Raw genomic sequence first — 12,371 nt, 5'->3', positions numbered from 1 at the left:
TATTTCATTGTTTTTGTTTTTTTTAATTCAGTGTGATTGTACAACTGAATAGACTTTACAATCAACAAGACTCCTTGGTTCTTCTATATGGTCACGCTATGTTAACATTACAGCAAACGAACACAAGAAATCCTTATAGTTTGGCCTCAATCACAAAAAGCTTTTCAAGCAAAAAGGCCTAAGGCAACAACCAGAATCATCAATTTAGGGCTTGTTGGGACTTAGCATATATTTTGTTTCGTGTGATCAATAATATCACTACTCTGGCGCTCAAGTGAGGATGTTAAATGTGAGCGACCGGCGCAAATATCTATCAGTACTTACTACTGACCAATTACCTTTGACTTTAGACGACAAGAATCCATAGAAATCAGCAAAAATTGCTCGTGTTTACAGGAAGAGCATAACATACAATGATGAGAAGCCATTCATTATGCAAGTTGTGTTGGTAGAATTTAACTGGAACTTCGCACAAGAATTACGATGGTATTTATGGAGTACTAACATTCGCGCATGTTCTGGTGGGTTTTGAATTAAAAAACAACAACAACAAAAAAAAACAACAATAGTGTTAACAACCAATGAAAAATACACGGCGAAATATCACATCAAAACATTTTGTGACTTATACAGCATTTGAATCGTTTCTAAAACATTTAGGGTGTGTTTCATATAGACGTTTTGAGTGCTTCTGTGAAGGTTTTCAACTAAATTCTCGTAGGAACACATTCAATAAGGTGCGCAACAGGAATGATTGTGATTCCCACAGAGCCTTCAGTAATACCAAAAAAAAAAATAAAACGTCTCAATCAACTTATTTTAAAAAAAAACTCAATTTTGGTTCACATAAGTAACACTGAGCGAACATGATTTCTACCCAACAACAAGTCTGCTCTTATTTACAACCTGCCAAACCTCCGGCATACTTAATAAGGTTCTGTGATTTGAATGATAACAAGAAACACCAAGCCTTGGACAATTAATTGGTCAACTGGTCACAGGTAGATATAATAACACATAAAATTGGTGCAAATACTGTAAAACAATTGGGAAAGGTTTCTCCCTCTCTCTTTTTTTCTTTAAATAAAAGGTCACAGAAATGGGCAGAGAAGAACGCAACAAAGCTGCCCACCTTTTTAACAGTCATAATGAAAAGAAGACATTCAATGACTTGTCTCAGGTAACACGTGCACAATGACAGATGCACGAGACACATTTAAAAGCACTGAAATGGAGCACAGTAAACATTTAGGCATACAACTTCTTTTTCTGAGAAAAAAAATGACACATTGATCCACAAATGCTCGATAATTACATTACAGAAATCTCGCTGAGTGGCAGTTTTCTTTCACAGCGCTGATAAAATTGCTTCGCTTTCAATTCCCATCAGTAACAATTAAGGCTAGAAATTCTCGTCATACTTCTGAATGCAAATCAAGGTGCGCTTGCATTTTACAGTGAAATGTGACGATTCCTAAACTACACAGTACCGCGCACTTTTACTGGACAGGTGCACTTCTCGGGTGGCTAGGACTTAAAAGTCCCATCAGTAAACTGAAAAGTCAAAGGTGCAAACGTATCCCCCCGGCACTCGGGGTTCAGTTGATTTTACAGACAACATATCTTACTGATTGCGCAAGTCTCTGGGCTGTATGTAAAGTTCCTCTTGGTAACCGACAGGGAGACACATTGTCGAACCATGTGACTTAATAGGCCAATAGTCATGACACGTCACCAGTCCCGCTTTGACATTATCGCGTCTTTCGCTAACTTTGTTCAGGGCAACTGTTCACAATGTGACGGGGCAACCACCAATATGCGCTCTGACCAAGACTGGCTTCAACTTCAAGCATCCTTCTCGGGAACAACAAAAGCTCTACAGTAGAGCGTTGGACATGTTGCTGTTCCGCCAGCGGAGGCAGGTGGTCTTTGAATGCTTGTAGAGGTGTGACGATTGGCTGAAACGCTTGCCGCACTTGAGGCAAGCGTAGGGTTTCTCTCCCGTGTGCACTCGGATGTGTTTCTTGCAGTCGGTCAGCGTCAGGAAGGTTTTGCAGCAGATCTTGCAGGCGTACTTGCGAGCGCCCTCCACCACCAGGACGTTGTGCTCCAACAAAGCCTTCTTGCACTTGGACAGCACGTCCGCCGAGGCGCGTGTCAGCTGGGGCGGGAGGGAGGTGGGCCTGCCGCTAGCCATGCTGTACCCCGAATTGTCATTAAGGAGCATGGGGCTCGCCAGGCTGGACGAGGAAGAGGCGGGGTCCTGGAGTGCGCCGCCCTCCTCCCTCCCCATGCCGTTGCTCATCTTTGGGGCGATGCGCCTGTAGCCGCGGTAACCCAGAACGGTGGGCGCGGCCCCACCGGCACCTCGCGGGGGTCTCCCCAGGGAGTGTAGCCCCAGACTGGAGCGCTGGAAGTCCAAACCAAATGGATCAACTCCTCCACGGCCCTCACTCCCCCCGCTTCCTCGCGGGTTCCCATAACTGTCATGAAGGGGGCGAAGGAAGAGGGAATCGTTGTTTCCAAAACGGGTACAACCGTCACCGCCGAGTGGACTGGAATGCAGCAAAGAGGACGGGGCAGAAGCGGACGGTCCGGAAGCCTCCTGCGTCAACAGGAAGTTATGAGCAACGGCATCGCCAGTGGTGGTGTTGGGAAGGTCATCCTCTCCACCCATCAAACCAGCACCGCCGCTCCCAAAATTCTTTGGGCCGAGGAAACTAGAGATGCTGAAATCCGGTTTGCTGCTCAGCGCGTTACTGCACCCGAAACCTCCCCCGCTTCCTCCCATGCTGCTCTTGAGGAGAAGCTGCGAGCCGGACTGCAGCAGCGAGTTGGAGCTGGGCTGCGGTTCTGAGGTGAAGCTGCGGTCGCTGCTCTCCGGACTCAGCTCCGCCTTCTCCTCTTCCTCCTGGCTCGCTAGCTCGGCTGGGTCACTGCCTTCTGCCTGTGACGTCACATCACTAATTTCATCTGCGGGCTCGGGCGAGCTCAGCGGCTCTTGTTTGACCAGCACCTGAGGAAGACGCGAAAGGGAATCTATTCAGCCGACATTTTATAGCTTATTACAAATCGTCAGCTATCGCTAGGTGTAGCACGTACAAACAGTCTGAGCCAAAAACATCTGCAATCCAGTGTATGTTGAGAAACTTGGCACGGAACGTCCTTGAAGTGTTTGTGTAATGTCTTATTCTGCCGATACAATCAATGTTGTCATTGATCGATCCGCAAATGATGACAATACAGCCGATCACCGATCTTGCATAAAAAGCAAAATATCTGTCGATCCGATCCAATTTCTCTGGAAGGGTCATTCACATCACACCATAGTATTTCAAATGATGGTTCTGACCCAAATTGAGAAAAAAAAAAATGATATTGGGGAATTCATTGTCTATTTAAAATGCAGTCGAGGTCATTGATGGCTTTTTTCGTCAATGTTTGTTGTGGTAAATGAATGGCTGTTGTGTTCATTATCATTCATTTATATATCTCAATGTTTTGGCAATCATTATTTTTTTTTCTAAGTTTAGATGCTAGATAGAAAGTAAGAACCACATTTTTAATTAGAATCTTGAATCTGAAAAGGAAAAAAAACAAAACAACGTACCTTCTGCTCTGGTTCTTCTGCCTCCTCCTCCTCCTCCCCCTCACTCCCTGATTTGATCTTCAGCCTGTTGCTCTGGTGGTCTCCGTCCTCCATGTCCTCCTCCTTGCCCACCCCACCCTGCATGATCCCCATGTCGTTCCCCTCACACCGCCCACTGTCTGACTGGCTCGGCATCTGAGGATCGTCCTGAGCGGCGCATAGCACGCCTGCATCCAGTTTGGAGTCATCCCCCATCTTGTGGGAATCCGGCGAGAGAAGCGCTCCTTCCTCCCGACCGGTGTTCACGCCCTCTTCCGAAAGTAACCCCAAGTTCGGGGCAGAGGGGCGCTGCCTCTGTCTGGGCCTCTCCTCCGACAAACCCGGGGAGGCTTTGCGCTTGTGGAAACGGCATATAGGGAACGAGGCTCTTTGTTCCACCGCTCTGCCGCCCGCGCTGTCCTCCTCCATCCCGCCTAAAGCAGAACTCACCAAGCTGAGGCCGAGCTGCTGCAGCAAGAAGGAGCGCTGCAGCTTTGAGGCGGCGGCGGCATTTGAGGCGAGGTTCGCATTGGTGGCTAAAGCGGGGTTCGCCAAGTCTGCGACCTGCTGCCTGTGCCTCTGCTGCTCCTGTTGGCGTTGAGGTGGGGGTCTGTCACGCGATGGGGACATGGGCAGGGTTCGTGTGGTCAGGTAGTGTTTGCAGGCTTTGACCACATTGTTGAGGTGCAGGTGGGAGGCGGCGAGCAGGATGTCCATCACGTTGCTCTCTCCCAGCATTAGGGTAGATGTGTACATCATGTCCACCAGGGCGGCAAATGCTTCTGCTGTCACCACCTGCAAACACACGATGCTGTTGTTTGGTTGCGTGCATAGTGGAAGCTCAAATGTCAGACGCCTTAATATAGTTTATAAGAAAAATATGCCTTGAACTTTTCCATAAGTGGGGTGAAAAAAAAAAAAAAAAAAGACCCCCAACTCCAATGAATACATTTTATGCTGCAAACTAAGACATTTCTCTCAGCGGCGGACCAGCATCACGTAACAGCTTGCGATGGAACACCGAGTTACCGCTGCATTTATCACGAGGGTTCTCACCTCGCTGTCCAGCTGGATCATATTCATGCTGGCATCTCCCTCTGCAACCGTGAACAACGCTCTGAAGTGGGTGCTGCAGGCCGCCAGCACGGAGCGATGGGCCTTGAAGTGTCGGCTGCCCACCACAATGACACAATCACACAGCTGACCGTGCAACCTCTGATAGTTGAGCTGCTGGAAGATTTGCTCAAAGTGGCTCGGAAAGTCCATACTCCGCCTGACGACAAGATATAAACAGATTGATGGTGTATGAGCCAATAAATTCGGTTTATTCCAGTGTTGTAGTGGTTTACAGTCAGTTGCCCATTTGCATTTTAGGGTCAAATGCAAATACTTTTCCGTCATATTCAAGCCTGAAGGTGTGCTGAATTACACATTTGAGGTGTTATATTCATACGTACTACACATATAAAGAGGTGGGTAGTAACGTGCTAGATTTACTCCGTGACAGTTACTGAAGCAACTTTTTGGATGAATTGTACTTGTCAAAATAGTTTTCATGAAACATACTTTGGAGTATTTATGTTGAGAATAAACAATACTTTTACAGCATTACATTGAGCTACATTCCACTTTTATTTTATTATTATTATTTATTACTATTTTTATTTATCTATCAATAATTGCTGGCGCGAGTGATTATTTATGGTTTGTCTGCAAGACTTCCTCCTCGGTTGCTGTTTGACCATTCCAACACCAGTCCAATGCAACAACTTTAGGCTCTTGAAACAGTGACAGGTGTGTGTGAACTCCCATTTAACATGAGTCTTAATGTGAGCGGTTAATTACGAACACAGCCACATCAAACTTAGCCACTACACTTATGAAACCACATTACTTCAGTTGTTTATTTATTTTTTTTTACCTCCCATAGCAAAGCGGTTTTTTTTTAGTTTTACAGGTTAGAAATGACAATGACACAAAAGGTTTTGAAATGATTTATCTTCATCTGATCATCACAAAAAATATTTTAACTCTCTTCTTGGTGAGCCTGTATTGCTGATTAAAAGTGGTAACGCTTGAGTACTTGAGTAGTTTTTCTATAGAGTACTTTATGACTCTTGCTGAAGTAATTTGGAAGTGTACTTTTATTTTAACTGGAGTCATTATTAGAAAGCAACAGACCTCTTTTGTACAACGAACTAGATCAAATTTGACCATTTTATCTCGTTAGCTTCTTGTTAGAGTAACGACCGAGTGTTTCAATACTTGTATCCATATGACAGCATCATTTGCACGACAGCTTTATAGCAGTGCCAATGATATAAATGGTTAATAGCTAGCTAGTGCGTAATGACGCACATGTAACTGTGAGTTCATCTAAATACACAGCAAACATTGCATGTTGACGTAAGGTATAACTTCACATTACCTTGAAAAGTCAAAAGATGGATAAAAAAGCAGCAGAATTCGGGCCCCGGCGAGGCTAAAGTTAGCTGGCTATTGACCAGCTAATTGCCAGCAAGCTGATGGGAGGAGACGCATTAAATCGGAACCACTGGTGTGGCGTGTTTTTAAATCGGCGACTTGAGTGTCTTGACGAGTTAAATGTCGTTCAAGCTGGTTAAAAAAAAATCTTTGCCTCCAGGATCCACGTCCCCGAGGGATTTACTCGTATCTATGGCAGCCTGCCTTGAGGGGGCGAGGGAGCCAAATGGGTCTTGTTCACTCCGGCAAGTGTAACGTCCTCAGCCGATTGTAGTTTCACTCGGAGGGACTGTTAGAAATAAAAACTACTGATGGTGAAACAGATAGCTACGACGTGTGTATTTTAAAAGCAAGTATACATTCCTTTTACTTTTCAGACAGATTTTCCCGACCAGACTCACAGGGCGGCGCTGTGCTCATTGACCTCGCTGAGGGGAGCACCCGCAGTTCAAAGATCGATCACTAGGTGTCACTACTGCCGACTCAACCATAGCATACAAAGATGACAGACCTGAGAAAGAATGTTCGACAATAACATTGAATACCGTAATAACACGGAATAATAACAAGTTTGTGTATTATTTGAATATATTTAATATTCATACAATTTGATTGGTTTAAACATTTAAAACGATTTATCGGAATAACTGCACGGTAAATTCATTTGCAAATTTGGTGAAAAGTACCCACTCTGCACTTAGAAGTACAGATACATACATATTGCACAAAACAAAATCATATTGGTGAAGCATGATTTTAATGCATGCAACGGATGTCCATACTGTCTTAAAAGTGTAAACTAAGCACTCTTTTTTCACTGTAATGGTATGTTGTTGTTGTTTTTTTCAGATAAGCTGGACAATTTTTGAAGGTCAGAAACTGGTGGTATTTAATACCAAACAATTCCCCAAATAAGGCCATGGATGGGCAATATCTTGCCTCTCCAAATCGTGTCATCATCGAGCATGCTAATTCACGTTCTTCCATATCGCTGAAGTCCCTGTTGGGGAAAATTAAGTTTCAAAAATTTCAATCAATCAAGATCTCAAACACGGTTGACTTTACCCCTTTATCTTTAGATCTTTTTTTTTTTATTCTGATGAAAGTTGAAAAGGGTAATGAGCCTATTCTAACAAAGCAATCCGTTTTGAAATGGGGAGTAAAAGTAAATAGTCGTCAGAAAAATAAATATTACATATATACAAGGGACAAATCGACTTAATTGTTCCGTAATGAAATACTAAACAATACTCTTCATACATCTTTCAATTTTTTAGGGCTCCCGCAAACTTGGAAAAAGCTGACGTAAACTGAGTTAGACGTTCTTACCCGGAAGTCTTTTGCCACAAACACAACAAAGATGGCGGCCTCCTGTTCGATAGTGTGCTGCGAAGACGAGAGAGAGTCGGATAAAGCAGTGATATGTAAATATTTTATTTTATGTTTAAGAATTTGTGAAACCAGGTCATGGATCTATTCGAGTTTGTTGTGATGTATCATCATTTTATCTTCTCTTTTTATTGCATATGCAGGCTGTAAGAATCTGTGAAAAGTTTTCGTCCTCACTTTCCCACTGACTAACGGAATCGATTGTGTTCTCCCCTGTAATTATGATTATTTATTTATATATTTACTTTAGTTCGATTTTCCAATGGCAGCGTCCAAAATGCAGAGAAACTGGACTTCACAATGTACAGGAGTGCGGATGAGGTTAACCCTCGGAAAAAAACTAGGCGGATGCTGGTGAGAGATTAGTGACCTTTGTCTCTTCCAGTTTCATTTTGTTGGTGAGAATTTTCTTGATGTGTTTCTTTTTGTTTAGGTGGCAGAATCAGAAAGGCTGTCTTATGTTGGGCAAAATTTTGGAACCGGAGCCCTTAAATGCAACAGTCTTTGCAAGTAGGTTGAATTAGGTTATGAAGAATGTCTGTGTGCAACTGTCATCACTGCATTTTCACTGTTTATCATGTTTTTGTTGGTTAGCTATTATGTTGGAGTATTGAACAAACAGACAATGCAAATGGAACTGCACAGTGCACAACTCTTCAACATGCAACCTGTTATACCAGGTAAGATGAAAAATGTATAACACGTGGCTCCAGAAATATTATGAGTTGTACTTTGTTTAACACTGCCGTATGAAGATTATGTTGTGTGTTTTACCCAACCAAACTAATCTTTACACCAGGAGAAGCAACAGTGATGACTGATAATGATGCGATTCAAACCTACAAAGACAAGGTAACTCGACATGTTCTTGTTTATTTACGGACTAGTGTTTGGGGTCTGGGGGTAATATGAGCTTTGACTTTGGCAACACAAATTTCCTGTTCCATCTGCTAAATAAATAAGCGTATTCTTAAACAAACCATGCCGTGCATAAAGATTTAACAACACCAACCGCGAAACATCATCTTATATCTAAGTAGCTACCGGTACTTCAATTAGTGGGTCAATTGGTTTCTGTTCCTACTTTTATGTGCCTGTGCACATTGGAATCATTAAGAAAAAGTATTTCCAAATTCTATGCAGTACAGCACTTGTTAAAGATGCATCCCACACAATCAAAAGTAACTCCTATGTAAACTGAACTCATCAAAATGATACCTGAAACATTGTACAATGCACTTTCACAAATGTTTTTAAAGTAAATACGTTTGTTAGTAATGTCTTAAATCCTCTGTGCAGGTTGACTCTCTGATCGAGGCGTTTGGTACCAACAAACAGAAGAAAGCTCTGAACTCTCGCAGACTGAACAAGGTGGACAGCGACATGTTGCAACAGGCTGTCATGAGGGCTGCCAACACCGTCATTGATGAGAAGGGTCTGGATGGTAAGCAAAAGGAGCAAGAAGGCACTTGAGGAATTATTATTGATGGAACTTTTGGCTTTTTAAAGGGAGCCGTTCATTCAGGAGCCGTTCACCTAAAAGAGCTGTTCAAAAGACTTGATCTTTTTTTCTTTTCAAGCTTTATTTTAAATCATCAATGTTTTTACTCATAAAATAAACACTGGGATTAGTAATACATCACAGTTCATTTCAGGCTTTATGTGTTTAAGTGATGGGACATTAATTATTGTCGTCTTCTAAAATGGTGTAAGTTTTAATGACGTGGGCTGAATTCATGTCATAGTAGAATTGTTCCAAACGTTTCTTTATGATTTTGACATATGGAAAAGTCTGTAAAAAACAAACATTCAATAATTTTTTATTCTCCTTAGAACGTAACAAAATATAAATATGCATAACACTTGACACACACTGACCAGCACTTTTGTACACTGCACCTGAGATGTTTTGACAAAAGCTATCAAACTAAACAAAACTGGTAAAACGGCTTAGCATCAGCTCAATGCTTTTTTATTTATTTATTTATTTTTTTCAGGTCTATATCCTTGTTTCTCTCCACAGCTCTGCAACAGGAAGTTGCTGAGACGGAGTCACAGGGAGATTCTGCTCTCCACCTTCCTCCATCGAACTTAGACGCAGACACGCCTGAGAATGTCTACCCATTGGATAAACGTATCCTTCCTAACTCCACTCCTTTGCGGGTGACGTCGACATCGAAAACCACAACTGTGTTTGAGTCTTCTTTTTTTCCCCTTATGAATACCCACAGTCCTCAGTCCAGTGGAATTCAAGGCATTAGAAGAGGCTGGTTCCAAGATGGCAGCGCTCACTGCTGAAGAGCTGCAGACTATGAGAGAGGGCGGAGGGTAGGATGACTTAAGTCATGTTTCCACCAAGCGGTAGAGTTCAATTTAGTGTGCCACCGTTTGCTTCGGATGTAAATAGTGTGACATAATTTCAGAATTACACATCCTGACTCAGCGTTCACCAACTATTAATGAGTTAGGCACATAATTTAAATCTGAAAAATCTCACGACACACCGCCAAACAAAAATGTCACAAAAACTATACACACAAAAAGGATCTCAATTTACTCACAATGTCGGCCTGTCTAGTTGAAAACAAAACTATTGTTCTGTTATTTGAACGGCAACGGGTAAATTATACCCCCTGCTCGCTTAGTGGAAAAGCATTGAATTTTTCAGCCTGTCATTATACATTAGTGGCATAGAGCTGAACAAATATGCACATGAAGTCACCAAAGAGGAGAATAACTCGCTAAACACAGTAAGCAAAAAGATTATCGTAGTTAGTTTCGATAGTTTAGTGTTCGTATTTGGTGACAATTTTCTGCCAACCACTCAGATTGCAACGTGTCTCTTGCGCTAGTCTTTCGGCACCACATAACTGTGTTGGGAACCCCAATAGAAGGGTGCCAAAAAATAAATAGAACAGACTGTACTCCTTGGTGGAGTTGAAATGAAAAGAGCAACTTTGTTTGTTTGTATTTTCTTAACTTAAAAAAAACTTTAAATTTCCTTTGGTTCAGGGTTATGTGTGTCGTGAAGCACCTGGAGAACCTGCCCAGTGATGATGAAGCCCGAAAGAAGATGGCGTGCTGTGCTTATTACCTTTCCATGCTTCTCAAACTGTCACGGCAGAAGAGCATCAGCCGCAAGTGTCAGTGAACTCACACCGTCGCCCCCGAAAAAGCAGCACTTTGTGCCTTTCTCAAATAGTCACGTTTGTGTGTTTACAGTTGGCAAGGAGAACGACTGCCCTCACATTGTGCAAAACAAAATATTCAGGACATTCACAGTGGAGACGTTCAACAATGGCAGGTATAAATGGTGATCCCCCCTAGTTGAATTTATCAACACATTACAGTATTGCTATTTAATCAGTGCCGGACCGGTCCGGACGCCCATTTTGCAGACGTGAGACAGAAACGCGTGTCTTGCGTGTGTTGATGACGGCATGCTTACTTGAATACACTGCATTGACTGTATATGTACAGTAGGTGGCTGTATGCACCAAAGAGAGAATCATGAATTATGTTGGATGGGCAACAACAAATTAACGAGCTATGGTAATAAAGTCACACTCCATTTCAAAAGGTTGCAGTAATGCACCAAAAGTTGTTTGCCAACCACTTAAAGACAGAAGAAGAGGAAGACGATGAGATGACGCGACGTTGAAGGAAAAACATGTCATGGCAACTTTATGTCAGTTTGCACAAGAACTAGGGAAGAATTTTAATCCACCAGGATTGTACCTTTGGCAACAATGTGGCACGGGATTCTGATTAAGGTTAGCAAAACATTCAAGTTAGACTTTTAAGAGTTAAAGCGGCTCCCGCTTAACAGTTCAATAGATAGCCGACGCTTACTTGCCAATGTGAAATGTCAAATGTATGGTGAGTGCAAAACTGTTTGAGCGGCAAGCCGACACATTATGATGTACGAAGTGCACTCCATTTACCATTTTAATCAAATCGGTTCAGATAATGGATGGATGGATGCTTATCTGTTGGACCTGTTTTGTTTTTTTTCCGGATTGACGGACTGGCGGACCTTTGTTTACTGACGGAAGCGCGGTTAAAATAACATGACGGACTGATTCTTTAAAATGCTCACCTCTGTATTTAAGGTATCAGAAACCTCCACGTTCAAGATGATCACAGTAACATTTTGTCACCTCTCAGGGTCCTCAACATGGTGTCTGCTTCAATGCGTGTCAAATTAGCAGCGTACTGCCTGGTTCTGCTGCTCCATATGGGTGACATGACTGTTGATCTCACATTATTGCATCGGGACATGGGATTCACTGAGGCCAGGTGGGTGTTGCGGTGTCGAGATATTAAAAGATGTATCGGCCAAAATGTTATAGCACGCCTTCTAAATCTGAGATGACTCACAATTGCCAACATTACAAATGATTGAAGTCACCTCCTGTTTTGCTGAGAATGCATATACACTCGTCACGCTCTAGAAACACTAATCATGGGTGAACGTGTTTTTTCCTTTTTTTTTCTTTTTCTATGTATAGTTAGCGATACAGCTCATTATATCGGACGCCTTTAGATTTGTGCAGGTGTACGTAATTGTAACTCCGTAGGGAGCTGTAACGGACTTTTCTGTGGTTTTATAGGATAGTCGAAGTTGCGAAGTCAATGGGGCTGACCCTGGCGAAGCCACCGCGTGGAAAGAACATCACGGCCGGCCTGCATGATGAACACAAACAGGCTTCCCTCATCCTCCCTCTAGTCAAATACGAACAGTTTATGGAGAGAAGGAAACGCAAGAAGATGCATTGAGGACCGACAGAAGCAAAGATGAGAATTGTTTATTTGTGGACAAATAAAGTGAAAATGTGATTGCAAGTCATGTTCTGCGGTTGCGGCTCTG

At 42.7% G+C, this 12,371-nt stretch overlaps 2 protein-coding genes across 3 annotated transcripts; one reads left to right on the top strand and one right to left on the bottom strand.

Moving 5' to 3' along the window:
- Positions 1 to 25: 25 nt before the first annotated feature.
- Positions 26 to 6,533, bottom strand: zbtb5 (zinc finger and BTB domain containing 5). Its single transcript, XM_086032691.1, has 4 exons — positions 6,057 to 6,533; positions 4,685 to 4,901; positions 3,611 to 4,423; positions 26 to 3,016 (listed from the first exon to the last, which is right to left on the bottom strand). The coding sequence occupies exons 2-4, from the start codon at positions 4,892 to 4,894 to the stop codon at positions 1,877 to 1,879; spliced, it is 2,163 nt and encodes a 720-aa protein (XP_085888817.1). The 5' UTR covers positions 4,895 to 4,901; positions 6,057 to 6,533; the 3' UTR covers positions 26 to 1,876.
- Positions 6,534 to 7,408: 875 nt separating this feature from the next.
- Positions 7,409 to 12,346, top strand: polr1e (RNA polymerase I subunit E). 2 transcript variants are annotated; one of them, XM_086033835.1, is made up of 12 exons: positions 7,409 to 7,536; positions 7,752 to 7,855; positions 7,935 to 8,011; positions 8,096 to 8,181; positions 8,301 to 8,353; positions 8,801 to 8,945; positions 9,525 to 9,635; positions 9,733 to 9,829; positions 10,514 to 10,644; positions 10,724 to 10,805; positions 11,669 to 11,800; positions 12,115 to 12,346. In XM_086033835.1, the coding sequence occupies exons 1-12, from the start codon at positions 7,473 to 7,475 to the stop codon at positions 12,278 to 12,280; spliced, it is 1,248 nt and encodes a 415-aa protein (XP_085889961.1). In that variant the 5' UTR covers positions 7,409 to 7,472; the 3' UTR covers positions 12,281 to 12,346. The 2 variants fall into 2 exon arrangements, with proteins under 2 accessions (XP_085889961.1, XP_085889962.1); XM_086033836.1 differs by having other exon boundaries at positions 7,461 to 7,536; positions 7,771 to 7,855.
- Positions 12,347 to 12,371: the final 25 nt, after the last annotated feature.

Source organism: Filicampus tigris, chromosome 6 (assembly GCF_054856515.1).
Source record: "Filicampus tigris isolate MCC_2025a chromosome 6, RoL_Ftig_1.0, whole genome shotgun sequence".
NCBI classification, from domain to species: Eukaryota; Metazoa; Chordata; class Actinopteri; order Syngnathiformes; family Syngnathidae; genus Filicampus; species Filicampus tigris.
Note: the sequence above shows the minus strand (reverse complement) of the source record. Positions and strands in the feature narration are given on the sequence as shown.

What these genes read in the sequence shown, in the direction of transcription:
- zbtb5 (XM_086032691.1), bottom strand. Translation starts at nt 4,894, where the DNA reads ATGGACTTTCCGAGCCACTTTGAGCAAATCTTCCAGCAGCTCAACTAT. An exon ending in TGATCCAGCTGGACAGCGAG is followed by an intron (nt 4,424 to 4,684) that starts GTGAGAACCCTC and finishes GTGTGTTTGCAG; the next exon opens with GTGGTGACAGCAGAAGCATT. An exon ending in CAGAAGAACCAGAGCAGAAG is followed by an intron (nt 3,017 to 3,610) that starts GTACGTTGTTTT and finishes CGTCTTCCTCAG; the next exon opens with GTGCTGGTCAAACAAGAGCC.
- polr1e (XM_086033835.1), top strand. Translation starts at nt 7,473, where the DNA reads ATGGCGGCCTCCTGTTCGATAGTGTGCTGCGAAGACGAGAGAGAGTCG. An exon ending in TGATGAGAAGGGTCTGGATG is followed by an intron (nt 8,946 to 9,524) that starts GTAAGCAAAAGG and finishes TTCTCTCCACAG; the next exon opens with CTCTGCAACAGGAAGTTGCT. An exon ending in ACTATGAGAGAGGGCGGAGG is followed by an intron (nt 9,830 to 10,513) that starts GTAGGATGACTT and finishes CCTTTGGTTCAG; the next exon opens with GGTTATGTGTGTCGTGAAGC.